The sequence below is a fragment of the Ictalurus furcatus genome, chromosome 14, assembly GCF_023375685.1.
Source record: "Ictalurus furcatus strain D&B chromosome 14, Billie_1.0, whole genome shotgun sequence".
Taxonomy (NCBI): Eukaryota; Metazoa; Chordata; class Actinopteri; order Siluriformes; family Ictaluridae; genus Ictalurus; species Ictalurus furcatus.
The window spans coordinates 7,186,082-7,211,096 of record NC_071268.1 but is presented as its reverse complement, the minus strand read 5'-3'; the positions used below and the strand labels follow the sequence as shown (position 1 = coordinate 7,211,096).

Sequence of the window (25,015 nt, the reverse complement as noted above, 5' to 3'; positions counted from 1 at the left end):
ATAAAACTTAGATTATAGCTGATGAATTCAAACTGACAGTGGTTAGTGTTGGAAAACTCTATGCACAAATTAGTCAAAACTTGGCTGAACACCTAAACAAAATACCACTATCTTTATTAACTAAATTAATAAATAGCAATTAATTAACAAAATATATGGTGGAAAAGTCTATTCAAGTGCATCAACTTTTACTGGGAAGTTCATTCATGTTAGTGGGAAATTCTGCATTTTAATATATAGTCTTTTGCTGTTCTCAACTTCGCTAGAAGCAAAATATCACTATCATCCATTCATGTTCAGTTCAGTAAGCGCTTTATCCTAGTCAAGGTGGGTGTTGGATCTGAGGTCTGTTCTAAGAACACCGGGCATGACGTGGGGACACACCTATAGCGGCAATTTAGTGCTCCAAAACCACTTATTTGCATGTTTTTGAGAGGTGGGAGGAAACTGGAGAACCCAGAAGAATCTCCACTCAGGCACTAATTGGAGTTTAGGATCGAACCGGAGACCCTGTAGGGGAGATGCTACCTGCTACACCACCATGCCACCTAATATCACTATCAAGTAAATTCAAAACAGATATGTTCTGGCAAAAGTCTATTCAAGTGCATCAATATCTCTATTAAATAAATTAATAACTGCTATTTAAATTAACAGCAGGTACACTGTGAAAGTCTATTCAACTCTAATTTGGGCAGTATATTAGTGATAGTGGAACACACTGGGGTTCAACAGACAGTCTTTCCCATCATCAGCGTGGTTAAATAAGGAATAAAACTCTTCAGGGTGTGCTGTTACAGGAAAATAATACACAATAGAATAGTGTCATGCTGTGTTTTCTTTCATATTGTACTAACCTCCTCCAACAGGGTTTACCTTGATAGTACTGTTAGTCCATGACCTACAGTAGTAAACTAGCATGAGCATGTGGTTTTGATCGAGACTACAAACAACTTCTGTAAGCTGGGTCTGCAAAATACTGTAAATGTTAACGTCATCACCGCCAGTAAGTGGATTATTTTCCTATAACAGCCTATCACAAAGTGCCTCACTTTCTTGAAGTTAATATATATATATAGTATCTCACAAAAGTGAGTACGCCCCTCACATTTTTGTAAATATTTGATTATATCTTTTAATGTGACAACACTGAAGAAATGACACTTTGCTACAATGTAAAGTAGTGAGTGTACAGCTTGTGTAACAGTGTAAATTTGCTGTCCCCTCAAAATAATTCAACACACAGCCATTAATGTCTAAACCGCTGGCAACAAAAGTGAGTACACTCCTAAGTGAAAATGTCCAAATTGGGCCCAAAGTGTCAATATCTTGTGTGGTCACCATTATTTGGAGTTCACCAGAGCTTCACAGGTTGCCACTGGAGTCCTCTTCCACTCCTCCATGACGACATCATGGAGCTGGTGGATGTTAGAGACCTTGTGCTCCTCCACCGTTTGAGGACGCCCCACAGATGCTCAATAGGATTTAGTCCATCACCTTCACCCTCAGCTTCTTTAGCAAGGCAGTGGTCATCTTGGATATATATATATATATATATATATATATATATATATATATATATATATATATATATATATATATTTATAAAATATGGATATACATTTTATATATATATATATATATATATATATATATATATATATATATATATATATATATATATAATGCAGCCTGTCATGTTTCCAAGAAACTGCAAAGAGCAAAGTCCTCAGTCCTAAAGATTTTCTTGTGATGGGAAACTTTCACAAATACACTGACCCTGGAGACTCCTTCCACAGATGTTAAATAAATGTCTCCTTAGTAACAATTAATACGTTTTTCTTCATTAAATAACACTGTTTTTATGTTTATGATTATTCTTGGACTATGCAGAGAGTCCACCATACGAATCCCACTGAATAAGCTGTTACTATAGAAATGATGCCATAATAGAACAGGCTCCTTAATATAAAACTACCATTTCAATTAGAGCTGGGACTACTGTCGGACCAATCGGATGCGAGAATTCTGTAGTATTAGTAGTACTGTAGTATAAAAGCTAAATATCTCTATAAATGAAATTAAAAACAGATATGTTACGGCAAACATCTATTCAAGTGCATAAACTCATTTGTGCACTTTATTCGTGTTAGTGGTCTAATGAGCAGTCTTTCTTGTTCTCTTCCTGTTCATCACTGATTGAACGAAAGCTTGATCGAAGTCTGGATTTCTTTCTGTGTCCCACGCTGGATTGAAATAGTTTACTAAATGTGTTGAGGTTTTTAGACAAATCGGAAAAGTGCTGATCATCTGAGCATGCATGCTGTGTGACCTGACACGAAGCAGCCGGGTCTCCGAGCAGCTCTCTCACTTCAGCCGACAATTCTTTGCGTAAATACTGATATGCTTTTTTGCCACTGTTGTCACGTATATGGCAGTTAGCACCGTAGTCGCGCACCAGTAAATTTAAGACTGATTCGTGGCTGTGAATGGCAGCAACATGCAGAGGCGTGTAACCATCATGGCTCTTGATGTTCACGTCAACTTTCTCACCAATGTCAAGGATTCTGCGCACCATTTTGACGTTTCCGTGTTTCGCGGCCCAGTGAAGTGCCGTGAAGCCTGATATGAAGTTTCTCTTCTCGGCCAGGAGGACATCCTGCAGCAAGAGGTTGTAGAGTTGACTCCAGCGTCCTGTTGCTGACATTACAAGCCACTCGTGTTCTCGTGGCTCCAGACGGATCGCTGACGAGTCCTTATCACTGAAACCTGGTTTACGGACTTTGTTTCCTCTTTTCAGTGCTGGTGAACTAGGCACCACCGTCTGTCTCCTTTTGGTTCTTGGTGATTTGTTTAGATCAGGTTCATGATTCAGGTACGGGGAACTCTTTCCAGCTTCCACAGTTTTTAACTCCTGCTGTGGTGGGATGTCCAATCTCTGAAGACAGGCAGGTGTTCTGAGGTTGACTTGTATCTTCTCAGTTTGTGAATGAGGTGGTGATTTTATCGCCACAACAGCAAAAACAGCCCCCGTTTTGCCCTTTCTGGTATTATTAGCTACATTAAGTACTCGAGCAGTCAAAGATTCCTCCTGGTTGGATGTAGTGACAGGAGAAATCACGGCATCACATTCAGCTGGTCTACTTTGCAACTGTTGTTTTGTGACTAAATCTTTAGAGGTGTTAATAGAGCAGCCAGGTGGACTTGTGCAAAACCAGGAATTGTTATTTAAAATATCTGCACTGGTTATAGAGCGAGACTCACATCTGGAAAAGCAACTCTGTTGTGTTGTGCATGATGATGATGAGGATGGTGATGATGATGATGGTGATGATGCTATGGAGAACTTTCCTTCATTGATCATCTCTTGGTATTTCTTCTTCACGACGACGTATTTGACATCATCGACACGTTTCACGACAGCCACGTTGTTGATGAAACTCTTAAACAGATCCCTGTTGCGTCTTCTTTGCTCCGGCTCGCTGCAGTTGATGTGCGCCGTGAACGCGCTCAAAAGCTCCGTGTTCTTCACTTTTCCGCCGCGCGTCATTAAAAAGGACAAAACCACAGTCTGGGTCAGTGCCATGTTTATTTCTGCTTCATTCCTTGAGTAAGATAAAAATCCTTTATTCGGCACATACGAACTAAGCAGCCCCCCCTCGTCTGTTATCTTTTAGGAGGTTTTCAGCACCAACCTGCTGCTTCCGGTTTTCCCCAACTTCAGTTTCCTGGCAACGTTCCCCGACAGCGTGCGCGCGCACTGAATAGAGCTCTGGGAATGCGCGTGCACGACTGACCGACCGTCCCTGTGTTTGTTTATTGTTGCAGAATAAAGTCTTACACAACAGCGCCAATTAACTACAGAAAAAAGTAACTACTCATAAAAGGTTATTTATTTGTTTGTTTGTTTGCGTGTTTATTTATTTATTTACTTTTTAATGACTAATCATTTTCAAGTGCAAAAATAGCAGCCAGTAGGCTTAGTGCAATGTCAGGAACTGTTATTTGAAATATTTGCACTGGCTATTATGCCAGACTTGTATTTGGAAAAGCAGCTAGGTGTAGCATATGATGATGGTGATGGCAGTACCATCATCACCATCATGATCACCATCATCATCATCACTATCATCACCATCATCATCATCATCATCATCACTATCATCATCACCATCATCATCATCACCATCACCATCATAATCATCACCATCATTATCATCATCACCATCACAATCATAATCATCACATCATCACCACCATCATAATCACATCACCATCATTACCATCATCATCATCATCATCATCATCATCACTATCATCATTATCACATCATCCCCATCATCATCACATCATCACCATCATCAACATCATCATCATCACATCATCATTATCATCATCACCATCATAATCATCACCATCATCATCATCACATCACCATCATTACCATCATCATCATTATCATCACCATCATCATCATCACCATCATCACTATCATCATTATCACATCATCACCATCATCATCATCACCATCATCATCACATCATCACCATCATTACCATCACCATCATCATCATCACCATCACCATCATCATCATCATTACATAATCACCATCATCATCACATCATCAACATCATCATCACTATCATCATCACATCATCATCATCATAATCACCATCATCACCATCTTCATCATCATCATCATCACATCATCACCATCATAATCATCACCATCATCATCACTATCATCACATCATCACCATCATCATCATCAGCATCAGCATCACCACCATCACCATCATCATCACTATCATCATCATCATCATCATCATCATCACATCATATAAAGTTTCATATAAAGTATTATTCTACTTAATCCTTGACTGTGATAAATGTTTAATTCAGTAGATAAACTTATCAGCCCTCTTTAGGATCATTTTCAGCACCAAGCTGCTGCTTCCGGTTTTCCCCAACTTCAGTTTCCTGGCAAGGTTCCCTGATAGAATGCACACTGAATACTGGGAATGCGCATGCATGACTGACTGACCGTCCCTGTGTTTGTTTATTCTTGCAGAATAAAGTCCTACACAACAGTGCCAATTAAGTACAGAAAAAATAACGACTCATAAAAAGATTTTTTATATTTATTTGCTTATTTATTTACTTATTTAATGACTAATTGTTTTCAAGTGCGAAAATAGCAGCCAGAAGGCTTAGTGCAAGGTCAGGAACTGTCCTATCCCTGCCCTGCTCCTAATGCTTCATTAGTGGATCTAGTGAGCAATTACAACCATTGCTTGTCTTCTGCGCTTAACAGTCTTGCTCCCCTGAAGACTCTGACCGATTTATCTGTTCACACTGCACCTTGGTATACATCTAAACTCCACCAGATGAAGTCCATGGCTTGGTGTCTGGAGCGGTTATCAAAAAGGACTAATCTTGTGAAACATAAAAAGATGTATTCTGATCACATACTTCAATGCCCTTTCTGTTTCAAAAACATCATATTATGCAAATATCATCAGTGCAGGAGAAGGAAACACCAGAGCTCTTTTTTTCCACCGTGAATGGACTACTTAAACAACCTGATAACTCCATTCATCTGAATCTCTCTGATGAACGCTGTTCTGCATTCCTGAAGTTTTTCCACTCTAAAATTGCTACCATTCATCAACAATTGACTTGTTCAATTAACGAGGAAAAGGAACCATGCTCCCTGAATGCTACGGGCCCTCCACATACCAGTGCATTTAGTCATTTCAGTCTCCCAGTGGAAAGTCACGTCTTAAATCTCATCATGAAGTGCAATTTCTCCATCTGTCAACTGGATCCGGCTCCAACCAACTTACTTAAAGAGTGCCTGCCCTCAATCTCCTCTCTGATAACCTCAATAATTAACACTTCTCTCACCACTGGTGTGGTCCCCCCTTCGTTAAAAACTGCCATTGTCAGGCCAACACTGAAAAAGCCAGGACTGGATCCTGATGACTACAATAACTATCGACCTTTCTCTAACCTACCATTTACTAAAAATGTCCTTGAGAGGAACGTGGCATCTCAGCTCCAGGATCACCTAAAAAACAATAATCAGTTCGAGCCATTCCAGTCTGGATTCCGGCTTAACCACAGCTCAGAAACTGCCATGGTTAAGATAACAATTACCTCCTTTGCGCAACTGATTCTGGACTGCTCTCCATTCTCATCCTCCTAGACCTCAGAGCAGCCTTTGACACCATCGGATTCTTCTAGAATGTGTAGCTAACACTGGAGTCCGTGTCACTGTACATCAGTGGTTCATATTCTACCACACTGACAGGACACAATTAGTCCAAATAATGAGCTGCAAGTCAGAGAGCTCTGCTGTCACCAAGGGCCTCTCTTATTTATCATCTATCTCCTCCAACTCTGCAATATCCTTCGACATCATGGTGTTCACTTTCACTGCTATGTTGATGATACTCAGCTTTACATGTCCACGAAACCCTCAGCCTCTCTTCCTCCCAATACGATCATAGTCTGTCTTCATGACATCAACTTATGGATGACTAAGAACTATCTGAAATTAAACAGCAATAAGACTGAGATACTTATTGTTGGCTCTAAAACTGCACTTGTAAAGATGAACAAATTTACCCTCTCCATTGACAATTGAACCATACCCTGCTCCACTCAGGTTAAGAGCCTTGGTGTCATATTAGATAGCACTTTCTCCTTTGCTGCACACATTAGCAATGTTTCATGCAGTGTTCCATCTACGGAACATGGCAAGACTACACCCATCCCTCACTCAACACAGCACAGAAGTCTTGGTCAATGCTTATGTTACATCCCACATTGACTACTGCAATCCCATCCTGTCTGGCATCCCTAATAAACTACTTCACCAGCTCCAAATAATCCAAAACTCTGCAGCAAGGATCATTACATTCTCCAAATCAACCAGCCATGTAACACCTCAGCTCATCCAGCTTCACTGGCTTCCTGTTTCCTATCGAATAAAATTCTAAATTATGCTTCTCACATTTAAGGCCCTACATAATCATGTTTTCGCTTACCTCACTAACCTCTTGGAGAACTACACCCCTCCCCACTTACTGCGATCCTCCTCAGCAGGTCTACTAGCAATACCGGACATGAACTTTACCACCATGGGTGGAAGAGCCGTTAGTCACATTGCCCCTAAGCTTTGGAATTACTTCCCCATCACATCTGCAACTGTGAATACATTTCAAGATTCAAAGTTCTTTAAAAATTCATCTCTTCAGGCTTTCATATTCTCTGTGACATGGTTACATAATACTTCATTATAATATATGTTATAGTGTTTTATCTATAATATTGTATAATGAGTCTTTATTTGTCACATATACAGTGAAATTCTTTTCTTCGCATATCCCAGAATGTTAGGAAGTTGGAGTCAGAGTGCAGGGTCAGCCAGGATACAGTGCCCCTGGAGCAGAGAGGGTTAAGGACCTTGCTCAAGGGCCCAACAGTGGCAATTTGGCAGTGCTGGGGCTTGAACCCCTGACCTTCCAATCAGTAACCCAGAGCCTTAACCAGCAAGCAATCACTGCACATGCATATGTATAACTGTGTGAATTGTATTGGCATGCAAGTGACCTTGGGTGTTGTGAAAGGTGCTTTTTTTTAAAAAAAAAAATGTATTATGGTGTCAATACCATCATCATCATATAAAGTTTCATATAAAGTATTTTTCTACTTAATCCTTCAATATGACAAACGTTTTATTGAGTAGATAAAACTTGCCAACCCTCCTTAGGATCTTCAGCACAAACCTGCTGCTTCCAGTTCTCCCCAACTTCAGTTTCCTGGCAACGTTCCCTGACAGCATGAGCGTGCAATGAATAGAGCTCTGGGAATGCGTGTGCACGACTGGCTGACTATTTCAGAATAGAGTTACGTAACAGCACCAGTTAACTACAGAAAAGTAAGTGTTTTGTTGTTGTTGTTACTTTTTTTAAAAAAAAATGTTTGTGCAAAAAAAAAAAAAAATTGGACCAGGAATTTTTCATTAAAACATCTACACTGGCTGTACGATGATGATGGTGGTGGTGGTGAGTGCCTTGTTAAATAAGATCCATCTTTTATTCAGCACATAAAGCTGTCAGCCCTCCCTCCTCCATTCTCTTCAGGCTGTCTTAGATAACAGCATGACGTAACTACAGGAAATTCTTTTCACTAGTATTATTATCATCGCTATTCTATTTGACAAAGCATTATGATCAACAATCCTCATTGGATTAATTAAAGATGTTTTTTTTTTTTCTCCTGGGATGCTTTCTATGTGTATCCTATGATATGGTGATATGGACTCAAGTTCAAGTTAAAGATTTTTGATGATTTTGATTTTTGAAAAAGAAAAGAAAAGCTCTCTGGTGTTATTTTACTTCTTTACAATCGTTGCTCTTATTATTGTTAATTATTGTAATTAATGTCAATTTCTGTTCTCTAATGTTTACTTCGGTTTTCTTTCTGTCACGTAATGTTTTCAGCAGATGTGCTTATTTGTGACAGCTTTTTCTTCTCTCTCCACGATGGTTCTCCGTGATGCTTTGGCAGTACTGGAAATGCATACAGTCATTTCAATGAAGCTTTGGATTTGCATGCATTCAGTAAATTAGATCAATATGTGATTCCTTAAAACAAAGTATCAGCACATTAATATCATTGGGGTGCCATCTTGTGATAAAGTTCTCATTAGCAGATGAGATACGACTATTTAATATCTCAAAGTTGGTAACAGTGATACAATCCAAGAATTTAAGTAAGTAGGTAAAAACTGCAACAAAACTATCATTATATTTGATTGTATTTTCAGTAAAGGTCTCGTTGTGCTGAATGAAGACACCGTATTTTTAAGAAATGCACAGGTTCAACTGTTTATTGCAAATGAAATGGAGCTCGTACGTTGTAGCTTATTGATATATCGTGTTGCGTAACAACCATAAAATTTGCCGAATCTGTGTATTATACATTACATTAACTCACAGCTTCAAATAGACGTTAACCTACAGAACAACTGGCGAGAAGAGCAATAAATACAGCAACTCACTGCAGTGAAAACACTGTGGAATAATAAAGGCATGGATCACACACGAGGCCTACATTTCGGTTCATTCTCTCTACTGGGGCCTTGAAAAAACTTTCAAAATAGTGATTGTGCCTTTTTAAAAAAAATATACAGTAGCACAACTTCCCATGTTCCCTCGCCACAGAACTTTAAGGGTTGGACACATTTCACAAGTTCGTTGTTCATAGAAAGGCACAAATCCCAGATAGTCAGTTGTCTGTGAAAGAGCTGTAGATTCTGAATGTCTGGATTTAATGCGTGTTGTTCAATTGGAACTATTTTTTCTATATCTACCATAAGAAATGAACAATCTATAAGAGCAGGCCATAGAGTAGACTCGCAAAAAGATACAACGACCACAACCCCCACCCCGAATCTAAAGAAGCCTAAAAATTTCAGATCCAATTTCTGATGATTTTTGATTTATTCATCTGCACACTAATAAAAGGTCTTCATGTGCTGAAACCAAAACTCATACAATTCGACCAGTACTTAACTACCTCATTTTTGCATTTGTTTACTTGCCTAATTTAAGGGCTTGCTACTTCATTTCATTGTGCCATATAAATAATAATAATAATAAAGTTGACTTTATTATTATTCATTAATATTATTCTTTAAGACATTAATATTATTCATATAATTGTGAATCTGGTCTCTCCAGTACCAGTGCACTCTGTAAGTGCTTCATAAAATGTGACCCATTTATTTATTATTATCATCATTTTTACAATTATGTAAACCCCTTCTCCAATTTAGGAACCTCTGCTAATCAGCTGCCACTATCTTTCTGTTCATCGAGCAGTTTCTTCAGAGGTTGTCCGTTGTATTTGTTTCCCACCCTGTCACCTGACTGCCACCTTGGTGTATCTACCACAACAGAACCCTAATGCATTTAACTTTAATTAAACTTAAGTTTGATTTCCTAAGTAGCTTTCGTCCTAGTGACTTTAGTGTGATCATTTAGAAATCAAATTTAATCCTAAAATGATTCAATTGGTTTACATTTACGGCACTTAGCAGACACCCTTATCCAGAGCAACTTACATTTATCTCATTTATATATCTGAGCAGTTGAGGGTTAAGGGCCTTGCTCAAGGGCCCCACAGTGGCAGCTAGGAAGTGCTGGGGCTTGAACTCATGACCTTCCGATTAGTAACCCAGAGCCTTTAGCCACTGAACTACCACTGCCCGGTTTCCTTCATGGGCAGTTTTTCTATTCTCCCATACATTATATTACATAACTAGGCTAAAGTAGTGTTTTGGGTTGAGCTACAGGGACAATTCAGGTGATGATATTTGAAAATGTAGAAAACCTTACAAATAAGAAAGTATATCAGTGACAGAAGCACTTAGAATTAGCATTGACTCAATTACTCGATCAAGATCAGCTATCAAGGCACACCTGAAAAAATAAATAGCAACTATGTGATTATGTTTTCTTCTAATAATTTCAGCAAGGACTTGAGTTTCCACCTCTCGCATTAGTAACATCTGTATAAAAAAAAAAAGACAGCTGTTATATCAAAGACATGATACAACAGAGGAACCCTGCAGGATTAGTTTCTTCCATGCTTACTAACAATTTTAATCAAGCAATTTTCACTCAAGGTGTTTCGTTCCTTCTTTAGATGGAAGAGGTCAACCGCCTCTTTGGAATGTGTTGTATCTTAATATATCGATATTCAAGCCCCAAAATAAAAAATAAAAAACAGATTGAGTTCAGTACTGGGCAAAAAGCAGTATGTGTATGTGAACACTGAACACTGAGCAGGGTAAATGTAACTAATGTGCATTCAATGATCAGACGCAAAATTGTCACTGGAAAATATTCGGATAAATAAAATTATAATAATCGCTAACATGCTTTGTTACATTTCCTACATTATAAAGTATAAATAAATGACATAAATACTCAATTAAAGTTTTAAAACTCAATACACTTGTCTAAGAAATAAAATATGGCATGTCCAAAATTCTTTGGGTTGGTATGTAGATTGTCAGTTTAAAAACAAAAACAAAACAGCCACATGATCAGTGCCTACTATTTCCTTACAGTTTTGGCTCTAAGATCACACCGGATACACGCAGGGTGCCATAGAGACATGGAGACTGGTGCACAAACTTCCAGAGAGTCATGCAGCATTAAGCAGAACTGGTGTGATGTGTGTGTGTGTGTGTGTGTGTGTGTGTGTGTGTGTGTGTGTGTGTGTGTGTGTGTGTGGATGAGATCACATTTTGGTTCCTTCCCTACAGGCTACAGGCACTGAGGTGTGTTAAGGAGTCATGTCGCGCCTGGTAATGCCCCATCAGACGATCTCCTCATCGCAGTGAGCTCCGGCTACGAGCAGCGAGTGTTTGTCAGGCTCACTCAATGACATGCTGTTGAGCGAGTGCTTGTCTGAGCGTAGGGAGTTGATAGAGACTCGGCTGTAGTTGATGATCCGGTCCAGTAAGCTAAGTCTGGGCGAGGGACGGCGCAGTTCGCCCATGCCGATGTGAACGCTGACGTCTGAAAGGCTGCCCAGTTTCCGCTGCCCGCATCTCTGTTGCTCCAGCTTCTCAGCACTGGGCTTAGTGTAACTGTTAAGATAGGAGTGAGAAGACACAAGACATCGCTCATGGGATGGAAAACAAACTGTATTATATTACATCTTTCTGCATGCGAAACTAACAGATGTCCAATGTAGGAACATTATTAGTTCATCACATATACTCAGATCCCTGCTATCCAGATTGCCCATGTTATTACTATTCATATTACTTTGTAGATATTATTTGTATCTGTATTACTGTATTTGTGTTTCCTTTTCTTCATTTTTTTGTCATGTTTTGTGTTATAACTGATTTTCACACTTGTATTAGTTTGCATTCTCCCTCTTTTATGGTATCTAATAACAGGAACAAAGTCTTATGGGTCCTCTAAAGAGGGTGGATGGTGGCATTCCTCTCTGTTTGTTTGGATTACTTTGAATATGTGCCCTTACCACCCCCATCAAACTGAAACAATATAACTACCATCATACACACTGTACATACAGATAAGGCATGTGAAATCATACACTATATAGCCAAAGGTTTGTGGACAGTTTACCATCCACACCCATATGTGCTTGTTGAACATCCCATTCCAGATTTAGCCCCCTCTTTGCTGCTATAATAACCTTTACTCTGGATGGGGAGAGGTTGTGGGATTTGTGTTCATTCAACTACAAGAGCATTAGTGAGATCAGCTACTGATGTTGGAATGTTGACGAGTTCTGGGGTGCAGTCGGTGTTCCAGTTCCCAAAGGTGTTCAGTGGGGTTGAGGTCAGGTCAAGGTCTTCCACTCCAATTTTGTAAATCATATCTTCATGGAGCTCGCTTTGTGCACAGGGGCATTGTCATGCTGTAACAGGTTTGGGCCTCTTAATTTCAGTGAAGGGAAATAAACACATTCAATACAATTGTGTGCTTCAAACTTTGTGGAAACCAAATATGAGTGTTCGGGTGTCCACATACTTTTGGCCATGTATTGTATTTTCTGTACCTTTCATCATACTCCTGCCTTTTCCATAGTAGCCCTGCACTTAATGTGGAGGGCACAATGGCTTAAATAATCTTGCATATGGATTCCTCTGATGGAAAAAAAACCCTAAATTACATGCCTAAATTTGACAAGCCAATGATCCATTAAAAAAAAAAAAAAAAAAAAAAACAGAATTCTGCCTGCTTAGCCAGGGAGATCGTCTACATGCCTCAGTGGGAGACATGCATGTTTGAGTTTATCTTGCTCTCCTTTGGTTGAAAACCCCTGTGTTAACTGACTGGACTACCTCTAGGTGGTGCTAGAATACCAGCATCAATGGGACTGCTGTGTTTTATATTTACATTTATTCCTTCAGCAGACGCTTTTATCTAAAGCAAATTAGAAATGAGGAAATACAAGCAAAGCCATACATCAAGCGGAGAACAATACAAGTAGTGCGACCATACAAAATTTTTAATTGAGTGCTAGAGGAGCAAAGTGCACAGAATCCAGGAGCAGATTTTTAATTGTTTTATTGGGGACAAGTTAAGGGTTAGTTAAATGTTCACAGAAGAGGTGGGTCTTAAGCCATTTTTCTTTCAAGATAGTGACAGATTTTGCAGTCAGGATTGAGGTTGGAAGTTTGTTCCACCACTGAGGGACAGTCAGTTTGAAGGCTCTGGAAAGGGACCTTGTACCTCGCTGAGTAGGTACTATACCAGGCATTGGTCATTAATCGATCGCAGGTTGCGTGAGGGAACATAAACCTCAAGGAGAGTGTTGAGATAAGGGGGTGCTGTTCCAGACAAGGTCTTGTACGTGAGCATCAAGGCATTGAATTTGATGCGAGTGGCTACGGGAACCCAGTACGGGGAGATGAAGAGGGGTGTGACGTGGGATGCTTTCATCGTGATAAACATCTGTCCTTTAAAATTAATCTCAAAAAGGCTGACATATTGGTGCAAGCCATTAAGTAGAAAGCAGAGATGCCTATATTATTATTATTATTATTATTATTATATTACAATAATAATATTAATTGATTTTAAAAGTATTTTTTTTTATTTAGGCTTTTAAAATTAATAATTTGGGGGTAAATCCAGGCAGACTATAACATGTTTTACTGACCAGTCAATTCACTCACCATTTGAGTAAAAGGGAGGAGAGGACCACAGACACAGAAGATGCAGCCATAGCAGCAGAACCCATCCACGGCTGCAGCACCAGTCCTATAGGCATGAACACACCTAGACACAGAGAAGCAGCTATTAACATTCCTGGATCAAGATGTCAGGGTAATCCCAAAATCTGTGACTATTTATTAGCTGAAAATGCAACCAAGCCATTCTACATGGTGCCATTATCACTTGTTAAGGACAAGTTGATCTTCAATCTACATTTTTTTTCTCCCAATGTATGTGCTCACCGGCTGCAATTGGAATTCCTACAAGATTGTAGATGAGTGCAAAAACAAAGTTAATACGGATCCTTTTGACAGTCTTCTTTGACAAGTCAATGCTCCCAACAACATCCAGGAGATCGTTCTGCAAAGACAGACAGGAAGTATTATAAAGAGTTAGCACAAGAATATTAAAATACCACAAAGTCTGTTCATATTAATACCAAAATATATTAGATAATTGTTGTGCTCCACTGTTAAAAAAACAAAACAAAAAAAAACCTCAGTTCTTGTCAAAACACTGCTGTGGATAAAATAAAGGAGGACATAAAATGTCTTTTGAGCACTACAGTGCGACAGCTCTCACCCTGATGAGCACCACATCTGCTGCTTCAATAGCCACATCAGTGCCTGTGCCAATGGCGATACCCACGTCTGCCTTGGCCAGAGCTGGGGAGTCGTTCACTCCGTCTCCCACCATGGCAACGCACTTCCCTGCCAGCTGCAGCTGCTCCACCTTCGCCACCTTGTGAGAGGGCAACACCTCGGCAAACACCTTACTGATGCCAACCTACAGACACGGGCAAAAAGCACCAGTTTGTTTATGTTTATGTTTATATATATATATATATATATATATATATATATATATATATATATATATATATTTTTATTAATAATACATATTCATCATTTAGTACATATCCATCCATTTATTTTATCCATCCATTTTATCTATAGGCCCATACAATATATCCATCCATCTTGTCCGTCCATCCATCCACTTTATCCATCCAACCCTATCCACAATCCATCCATCCATCCATCCAATCTATCCTGTCCATCCATCATGTTCATCCATCCACCCATAATGTCTATTCATCCACACAATTCTATCCATGCGTAAATCCATCCATAATTACGTTACCAGTGATTACAGAACAACACAGTAAAGTCAAGACAGGTGCATTGTGATTACAATCAGGTGCTTACGCTGTGGTTTTATTTTTGTTCATTGCTGTATTCGTTACTATTTAAACATGTTTTTACAATTTCTGCATAACAACCAGTTGTACTGCTGTGCCAGAAGCTTCAGACTGGTGTAAAGCAGCTAAAATAGGTTTTAGTTCTTACACACAGGTTTCATTTCTGAACAAAGAGGACAGCTGTGTTGAGTTTCAAACGTTTATGTATCAAAGGCGGCACACAAAAAAGAAAATGGGCTGAATACAAGAGTGAAATTTGAGTTACTAGGTGGCCTGAATTCATGTTGAAAAGAGAGGAGGGTATTGTACCTGTGCTGCAATGGCCCGTGCTGTCTTGCTGTTGTCGCCAGTCATCAGCACCACCTCCAGACCCATAGAGGTGAGAGTGTGTACAGCCAGCTCAGCTTCTGGCTTCACCGTGTCTGCAATGGCGACCAAGGCACACAGCACACCTGAGCACAGGTGAAAATGCACAGGAGGTGCTTGAGGAGAGAAAACTATAGCATAACAGAGTGAGGATAACAGAGCCTACACAAATAAAAACTTTCATCTCATGAAAATGGAACCCAGATTAAATCACTTCTACAGCCTTATTAAATAAATATATCAGTGCGAGTGATGCTAAACTATGCTGGCTGGTGCTCTTGCTAACCATCCACAGCCACCAGTACAGCAGTCCTTCCCCTCCTCTCATGTTCAATCATGGCCTCGTCCACTTCAGGCTGTATATGCAGGGCGTTGCGTCTCATCCACTCCCTGTTCCCGATCAGGACGGTGTATGAGGCCGACTGCACCAAAGCTGAAACACCACAACAGAAACATGTGGGTTTTTTTTTTTTTACTACTGAATAGCTTTTGCAAATAAAATGACTAGCCTGCATGAAGGCGTGTACCGTTTGTGAAAAATTATTATTTGTTAAATAAAAATATGGTATCTGTAAGAATGCCACTTAATGCTTTAGTCCATATCCATCCATTTTATCTATAGGTCCATACATTATATCCATCCATTTTATTCATTCACCATCCAATCAATCGATCCTGTCCATTCATCCACACATTTCATCCATATATCAATCAATCCGTATTATCCATCCATCCCGTCTATCCATCCACTCATCCATTTTATTCATCCACTCATTTTTTTTCCCATCCATCCTGTCCATCTATCCACCCATAATGTCTATCCATCCACCATATTAAACAGGAACCAGCAGCTTCTGTAGCAGATCCTCGGTTGCTGCTAATCACCTGCATTTATTTTTGATTATTTCATGATTTACTTGAAGGCAGCTCATTGAGAAAGGGGAGATTTTTTTATAGATTTATTTAATTTCATTTCCCGGTCTGGTTTAATTCCTACAAGTATGAGCAGTCAAGTTCAAAACATCTCATATCTGTTCAGTGTCTATGTCGCTTGTCAAAAGTGGTAATGTGACGTGCTAGTGCAAAACAAAAACACAACCACTTTAAATTTATAGTACGTGTCTTATTTATAGCCATTATTTATAAACACTAATTGTTAAGCATTAAAAGGTAACTGTTGTCAACACTCGTGTTTTTTGGGTTTTTAAAAAAAATCCAGAACCAGGTTAGATGACTCACTCAGTGGCTCAGGGTCCATGATGAGAGGATGAGAGTTGGAACTGGCTCTGGGGTCGCTGATCTGCACAAGGATGGCGTTGCGCTCGTTCTCTTCACCATTGCTGTCCTCTTTCTTCAGCAAGCTCGCCATGTTGCTCACCTGACACCTGATACCGCAACCCGGCACTGCTTGGAAATCAGTACAAGTACCCAGCGACTCCGTTCTGAGCTCCTGAACATGAATATGAGCCCAGAATAAGATCACACAGCACACTCCATTCCTCACGGTCAGACACGGCCTTCAGACAGACTCAACAGAAGCATTCGTTCATTTGGTAAAAGAACAGACCTGTTTACAGAAGTGGGTGATTGCGGCCCCTAGAGGATGCTCGCTGTTGTTCTCCGCCGTGCCCATAATCGCTAGTAGTTTGGAGCGAGCCATTCGGTTCCCCTCTACCACCATCTTCACCTGCACCACTTTGGGGGTTCCATGGGTAATCGTGCCCGTTTTATCAAAAACCACACACTGAATCTGAGGCAAAGATCAAACACTTTTTAGATCTTTCTTCTTTGTAGAGAAAAAGTTACAGTACATTTGCCAAAGTGAAATGTCTGACATCAAATGGCAAATTGTGTGACCGAACACACACACACACACACTCCCAAAAACTAGCCCTTTTCTTTCTCCCTCACCTTGTGTGCCATCTCGAGAGGTTCCCCGCCTTTAATGAGGATGCCGTTCTGTGCCCCGACTCCTGTGCCTACCATCACTGCTGTGGGGGTTGCCAGGCCGAGAGAGCAAGGGCAGGCAATGCAAAGCACGGTAATTGAGGCCTGAAAGGCGAAGCGGATGATAGCCTCTGCTTCAGACACACTCCTATCATAATCCTGTAGAGGAAAAAAAAAACATCCTTCAGTAAAGTCGTATTATGCACGAGCTTCATAATGAAGTCAGCTTTGTTACAATGCTACTATTATATTCTACCACATAGGTATTTAATAAATAATGCTATTCTCTAAGGGCACTTTCACACCTATTATGAGACTATTTGCTAAGTCTGAATCAGAGGAACAATTGAAACTTTTTTTTGTTTGCTAATTGGTTTGGTTTCACGCTGCACATAATTAAAAGAACCTAAAAAATGTTTTTACGCGTTTCTTTTCTTTTTTGGTTCATTGGTACAAATATTCACTATACATGACATTGTTGCAGCTCTGTCCTGTGAATCAGTTTGTACCTCGTGGCTCAGCAATTCAGCTTTCTCACTGCAATCAAACCACACTAGAGTTCAGTAGGAACTGGACTAAGACGACCTCACTCAGACTCTTTCGGGTCAGCTGTTTTGGTCCGCACCCAAGTGTGATTGCAGAGAAAGCATACAAGCACAGAGAAGGGTCTATGTTTGTATAGTGAGAGGCAAAGCAACACTTACTGGGAAGTATTTCTTCACCACAGAGAAGTCTACAAATCCAATCACAACCCAGGCAAGGAGGGTGAGCACAGAGACGCCTACAATAAACGGGACAAAGTAGCCGCTGATCTTATCTGCAAACTGCTGAATGGGAGCCTGAGGGTCGAGAGAGAGAAGTGGATCAGAAATCAAAAGACAGGGGTTGTTGTTTAGCCGTGCAGACTTATAGTCTCTGCAAAATAAGCATTAGTTACTCAATGCACGAAAAAAGTTATGACAGTTATTTGAAAATTCAATTCTCTCTGTACTATATTGAGAAAACATTATTTGATGTTTTACTTTATGAGTTTAAATTATTTTTGAAAATATACACACGTTTCAAATCTGATGACTGCAACACACTCCAAAAAGTTGGGACAGTCAACTGTTTATCACTGTGTAACATCACCTTTTCTTTTAATAACAATTATTAAGTGTTCAGGGACTGAAGACACCAGTTGGTTAAGTTTAGCAAGCAGAATTTTCCCTCATTCGTCCATTATGCATTTCTTCAGCTGCGTAACTGTACAGGGCCTTCGTTGCCTTATTTTGGCTGCGGGGCTGTAGACAGGCCATGCTAGCACCCGCACTCTCTGCTTACGCAACCATACACTTGTAATCCGGGCAGAATGTGGTTTGGCGTTGTCCTGCTGGAAAATGCAGGGACGTCCCTGGAAAAGACGACGTCTGGATGGCAGCATATGTTGCTCCAAAATGTGTATATATATATCTTTCTGCATTAATGCTGCCCTCACAGATGTGCAAGTTACCCATGCCATGGGCACTGACACGCCCCCATAGCATGAGAGACGCTGGCTTTTCGACCTGACGCTGATAACAGATTGGATGGTCCTTTTCCTCTTTGGCCCGGAGAACACGACGGCTGTTTTGTCCAAAAACTATTTGAAACATTGATTCGTTGGACCACAAAACACGATTCCACTGTGCTACTGTCCATCTCAGATGAGACCGAGCCCAGAGAAGTGGGCGGAGCTTCTGGACAGTGTTGATGTACGGCTTCTGCTTTGCATAGTAAAGCCTTAACTTGTATCTGTGGCTGCAGCGGCGATTGGTGTTGACTGACAAAGGTTTACCAAAGTATTCCCGAGCCCATGTCAGGTTATCCATTACAGACTCATGACGGTTTTTAACATGGTGACGTCTGAGGGATCGGAGATCACGCACATTCAGAAGTGGTTTTCGGCCTTGCCCCTTGACCGGATTTCTTGAATCTTTTAATTATATTGTGCTCTGTAGAAGGTGAAATGCCCAAAATCCTACCGATTTGTCTTTGGGGAATGTTGCTCTCAAAGTGTTGGATTATTCACTGACGTATCTGTTGGCAGATTGGCGAGCCTTGACCCATCCTTGCTCTTGAAGGACTAGGCCTTTTTTGGAGGCTCCTTATATACTATGATTAGACGATTGCCTCACCTGTTTCATATCACCTTCTTATTTCAACTGGTCACATCGCTGTTAGTCCTAAATTGCCCCTGTCCCAACTTTTTTGGAATGCATTGCATGCATCAATTACAAAATAAATGTTTATCTTAAAAAAAACGATGCAGTTGATTAAGTAAAACATCAAATACCTTATCTTTAGATATTTTTTTTTGTTTGTTTAAATACAAGTCAAAGTACATTTACACATCACTCCTCTTTGTTTTTATTAACATTTTCCATACTGTCCCAACTTTTTTCAGAATTGGGGTTATATCAGAAAGCTGTGACTTTTGTCATTACCCCGTTACATAAAAATCAACGTGGTTTTGGATCAAAGTGACATAAAATGATGGAGTGTTTCACATATACTCTGTCAAACACAAATAAATAAATACTCTAGAAATATAAAATCATAAACACAATGTACACAGTGAACAAAGTAATTTGTGCTTTGACATTCTTTAGGACAAAACAATACAAATTATTTATATTCATTAATAAGAAATATAAATAAAATTATTTTCAAAATGTGCACAAAGACATTCTCTAATAAATGCACCTTTGAGGTCTGGGCCTCCTCCACCAGTTTGACGATCTGGGAGAGTGTAGTGTCTGTGCCCACATGCGTAGCTCGGATCAGCAGAGAGCCGTTCTGGTTGATGGAACCTGCGATCACTGTGCTTCCTGCCTTCTTCGTCACAGGCATGGCTTCACCTGCAGCACAGCACAGGTTTAACAACAATCCGCTTCTCTTCCAGGATCAGTAAACAACAAAATATCCACAAGAGTGAGTGATTTCTTCATATTGCATATTAACTTAAAAATGAATGATTCTCTTAATCATTAGCATGCAGCATAATTAGGAAGGTTTACGTATGCCTAACCTGTGATGAGCGACTCGTCTGCCATCGAGTGCCCTTCAATTACTCTCCCATCTACCGGGAACTTTCCTCCGGGCACCACTTTCACTATATCGCCCCTCTGCACCAGCTCCACATCCACCTGCTCTTCACTGAGAGAGCGAGAGAGAAAAACACAGGAAGAGAGGTTAATCTGTTGCCTTGTTCAAAATAATGAAGGGTGTGGATCTCCTAGGGCTTGTTGAGTGAGAGGCACCAACATTCATAAAATGAAGATCGAAAAAGGAGAGGAGGAGCAAGGTCTTCCATTTTAACTGAGGTTTACCTTTAATGTAACAGTTAAGATAACAAAGTAGTACCTCAAATAGAGGAAATGCGTATATTAATTAGAGATGCGCCGATGTATCAACCAATAATCAGTATCGGCCGATAAAGGCAATGTTTTACGCCATCGGCCGATAGTCTAAAAACATCCGATGATCAAGGCCGATTATATCCTGTCAATCAAAATAGGGCGGGAAAACACATCGATTCCGTGCTGTGTGTAAAGATGATGTCTCTTGTGTGGAATGAAAATAAAACTGCAGTTTGTAATCTCTGCACTGATAAAATTTTACACCGGACGCTGCAGCAGTGAAGCGGGAGTTTCAGTGCCGAATCTAATTTATTTTTGCCGCGTTGCTCGAGCTGCTCGCGCTGAATTAATACGCCAGTACACTGTTGAAAGATTTAAATGAATATGAGTTGACAAAAAAAGTATATATTACACAGAAATATATATTTGTAGAGTAGTGTATTTCATATCCAGTTAATGTCAATATATAAAAAGTTGATATTATATATTACCAGTTTGATGTTAATGATGAAGTAGAAATGCTTTTGTTTGTGGAGAGTGAATGTGAGACTAACAGGAGGTTTTTTTTACAATTCAGTCAATGTTAATATGAATTAATAACATTCAATAAGTTAAGAAATCTTACTTTAATCTTCAGAATTAAGTTCATGTTTTAATGTTAGAGTAATGTGTTTTCTGTTTATGAGACCAGTTACTGTGAAACAACTTGTTGAAATGGAGAGAATAAAGTTTTTATTTGCATTTCTTTCAGAATTGTGGAATTAATTATTATTAATTTAAAAGAAGGCATAAAAGGCAGAACTATCGGTATCGGTATTGGCCGATATCACTCTGAATAATCGATTATCGTATCGGCTGAGAAATTTAGTATCGGTGCATCTCTAATATTAATCCTCAGGTCATTATGATCTCAGGATCACAGAAAAACCTAGTAAGCAAGGGAATGTTAAAATGGTAGTGGGTTATGTGTTTAAAACAGAGAGAACTGGAGTTACAGAGAAGAACCTTAGGTACCTCAAAACAGTCATGGTGTCCTCATTTAGAGTGACAACAGTGGCCTCGGTCGCCTGTAAGGACATCAGCTTGGATAGAGCCTCTGATGTTTTACTCTGTGATGAAGCAAACACAGGCAGAAATCATCATTATTCCCAAAGAAAATGTTCGATAGATCTATTACGTGTTCAGTCTGTTCCCTTTTTAACTGATTAAATCTGCATTTAAGACACAACAACCTCCCTGAAGATTTACTGGTCTGAATATATCCTGGCAAGGGAGCTTTTAACAAGAAACAGAACCCTCATCTGATCTGCTCAGCTGAACAGTAACTCGATTTGGATAAAAGCATCTCCCAGAATTGTTAAGCAACTGTGACTGCAAGTGGTGCTGATACAAAATATTGAAGTACTGCAGAATGACTGGTGTTGGTTATTTACACAATCAACGTTTGAATTTCATCCCAATTACGAGTGTCGCTTTTCTTTTTCCATCAGGATGCAAGATAAGATATAATAAGATGATATAATATACTACTAGCAAGTCAATCCCATTAAAAACAAGAAAGGTAAAATAAGCTTTTTTTTTTTAACTCATGTTAAGGAGCTGTACCTTGGCTATTTGCTCCAGCCATCTTCCTAGTGAAATGAACACAAAGAGCATTGGTGGTGTATCAAAGAAGGTGATGGGGTTTAGCTTTGCCTTCTCTATCATGGCCACCGTCAGAATGACCACAGAGTAGCTGAAGGCTATAGAAGTGGCCAGGACTATCAGCACGTCCATGTTGGTAGTCCGGTGCTTCAGTGCTTTGTATGCTTGGGTGTAGAAATAACGACCTCCTATGAACTGCAAGAAACAGAGCGCAAACTTTAACCATTTAGATAATTACATCTCTCTAAAATCTAAGACAGAGCATTGTATGGGTCATGGTGTGCTCTTTTAAAATGCTTAATTTCCGCATTAATTGCCATGACTCCGAATGCATAAATCCTGAACCTTGACATTAGAATATGTTAAACAGTCTGGGGAACTTCTCTGCAAAATCATGCAAAATATAAGGGAGTAAGTCTGCTTTCACACTTGGCATTTATTCCTCAATCACCAGCGCATGTTTTAGGTGTAATGTTACGGGAAGCAGTCACAAAGTGGCTGGAACGTGACCACTTTTAAAACATGCTGCCAGCATTTTAATATCACAGCAGAACACTTCCAAAAGTTGAAAAAATAAAGGACCCCAAAAAACAGTTAGACTTTTCAGAAAAGCGTCAAGTGACGCCAAGCACTTTATACTTCCCGAACCGATCACAAGATGGACAAGATGGACGACACACTAGAAAAACTAACATGGAGGACAAAGTGATAGTGAAAGAAGAGTCATTAGTGAGCAAATAGAACATCTAAAACATGTTGAATTGAAAATACGTCATTGCGAAGTTTTCCAATGTTTAAAAAAAAAAAGCCCTATTCGGATCGGATTAATTAATCAGGGGGAATCTTTTATTTATTTTTCTTTATAAGCGTCTCCCTCAGTGATAAAACTCCCACATCTGGACAGCAATAAAATCACCACTAGAGGAGTGAATTTCTAGTGGGTTGCATTTTCCATGCATCCGGATGTTTGCGTCACATGGTCGTGTGATCACGCTCCATTCACAAAATGGTGTCCAAGCAGTCGAAGAGGCGCTGGAGTAGAGAAGAGACATCGGTGTGTAGTTGAGGATTACCACCCAGACCAAGTACATGCCTCTTCCAAAGCATCGATTTGCCATTTCGCAGCTTGGGAAGTGTTTAATATCTGGGAGAGGGTCACTGATACGTGCGCCATGACACTAAATCCAGCAAGTAAGAACAGTCAAACTTTTTTTTCCCACTATAAGGCATCTACATAGAAAAATCACGGACATGTGTTCTAGGGCGGGACTGAAATGATCAGACTGTAATTCAGCCTGTAATTTTCACACTGGAGAATGGAGGGGGAAAAAAACCACAGACATACTGATGATACTAAAAATAACTGTTTATTTTTGGGACATTCAGCAGTTTGTGATGTGACACTTTAACTACGGCTGCATTCAGTCAAGTCACACAAGCAGCTCCTCTTCTCTTGAATTTCTGAATTTCTCCAATGCCAGAGTTAAACCAATCTTTGTTTCGTCTCTTATACTGATGATGATAAACCAACGTTGTTGCCTTGATAATGAAATATTGGACATTATTTCATACTCCAAATCCAAAACAAAAACTTTTTCCACAGCAAGAACTTTCATTTCTACAGTAAGACCCCAACAAGGATTATTACACCCTTCATATTACATAACATGGATTAGGGCAGTAGGCTCCATGAGCTGTGTGTTACCTGCACAGGCAGACAGAAGAGGAAGGAGAGCAGGTTCATGATGGACAGGCCAGGGAGGAGCTGTCTCTCCAGGAACATGTTGGAGTGGTACATCTGTCTGTCCTCTGGTGTGGCGTTGTGATGGTGCCTCACCTCGATCTGGTGGTCCACCACCATCATGTAGATCATCATGCCCATAACAGGAACACAGAACACCAGGCTGATGAGGAAAGACCTCCTCCATCTGGAAGAAAACACCACATAACATATCGCACAGTGCTGTTAACGATGAATCATTTAATTTAGACAACAATATTATCAAATTAAAACAACTTTCGGTTTTATATTAGGCTAATTTTTGAAAAAAAGTTTTAAAAAAAAAAAACAAACAATTTACACGAAGCAGTGCGACAAGTTCATTGTGGGAGCATTTTATGAAGTTTGCATTGCCGGTACTGATGAAGTTCTGAATTATAAAAGCAAGACTAAACTACTGCAGAGGCATCTGTGCATACCCATCGAGCTCTGTAGCATGCACTGAGCTACTAAACATTACTTTTCGGTTAATTGAAGCTACTAAAAGCTATTAAAAGTTGAGTCCAAATTAGCCTATACATGTTAGGTTCAGCAATGATTTTTTTATGTTCTTTTGAGTTCTTAATAAAGGTATGAATGAGCAGAAAAAAAAAGTGTTTTGTGTAGTCCATCATCAATGTCTGACCTACGTATAAAGAAAATCACTTTTATACATAGGTACACTATATAGTCAAAAGTTTGGGGACACCTGTCCACCACACCAATCAGAGCTTGCTGTACATCCCATTCCAGATTTAGTAACCTCTGCTGTTATAATATCGTCCACTTTTAGGCGAAGGCTTTCCACTAGATTTTGGAGTGTGGCTGTGGGGATTTGTGATCATTCAGCCACAAGAGCATTAGTGAGATCAGGCACTGATGTCGGGATGTTGAGGAGGTCTGGGGTGCAGTCGGTGTTCCAGTTCATCCCAAAGG

General features: G+C 39.8%; 2 protein-coding genes across 3 annotated transcripts in view; both read right to left on the bottom strand.

Annotated features, from left to right (window-relative positions):
• Positions 1-1,718: 1,718 nt before the first annotated feature.
• Positions 1,719-5,140, bottom strand: sowahab (sosondowah ankyrin repeat domain family member Ab). The gene has a single exon (XM_053641849.1). It carries the CDS (start codon positions 3,584-3,586, stop codon positions 2,150-2,152), a length of 1,437 nt encoding a protein of 478 aa, XP_053497824.1. The 5' UTR covers positions 3,587-5,140; the 3' UTR covers positions 1,719-2,149.
• A 2,856-nt stretch (positions 5,141-7,996) lies between these two features.
• The window catches only part of atp7a (ATPase copper transporting alpha), a 31,725-nt gene continuing 14,706 nt past the window's right edge, over positions 7,997-25,015 (bottom strand). Inside the window, exons 9-23 of one of the 2 annotated variants that reach the window (XM_053641333.1) lie at positions 24,026-24,248; positions 22,282-22,515; positions 21,691-21,785; positions 20,346-20,473; positions 20,021-20,175; positions 18,001-18,135; positions 17,261-17,455; positions 16,917-17,099; positions 16,589-16,799; positions 15,636-15,782; positions 15,293-15,405; positions 14,365-14,568; positions 14,025-14,142; positions 13,743-13,845; positions 7,997-11,672 (exon numbers count right to left, since the gene is read on the bottom strand). In XM_053641333.1, the coding sequence (XP_053497308.1) occupies positions 11,399-11,672; positions 13,743-13,845; positions 14,025-14,142; positions 14,365-14,568; positions 15,293-15,405; positions 15,636-15,782; positions 16,589-16,799; positions 16,917-17,099; positions 17,261-17,455; positions 18,001-18,135; positions 20,021-20,175; positions 20,346-20,473; positions 21,691-21,785; positions 22,282-22,515; positions 24,026-24,248 (2,518 nt within the window). In that variant the 3' untranslated portion in view covers positions 7,997-11,398. Of the gene's footprint in view, positions 11,673-13,742; positions 13,846-14,024; positions 14,143-14,364; positions 14,569-15,292; positions 15,436-15,635; positions 15,783-16,588; positions 16,800-16,916; positions 17,100-17,260; positions 17,456-18,000; positions 18,136-20,020; positions 20,176-20,345; positions 20,474-21,690; positions 21,786-22,281; positions 22,516-24,025; positions 24,249-25,015 lie in introns of both variants that reach the window. The other variant, XM_053641332.1, reaches the window with a different exon arrangement.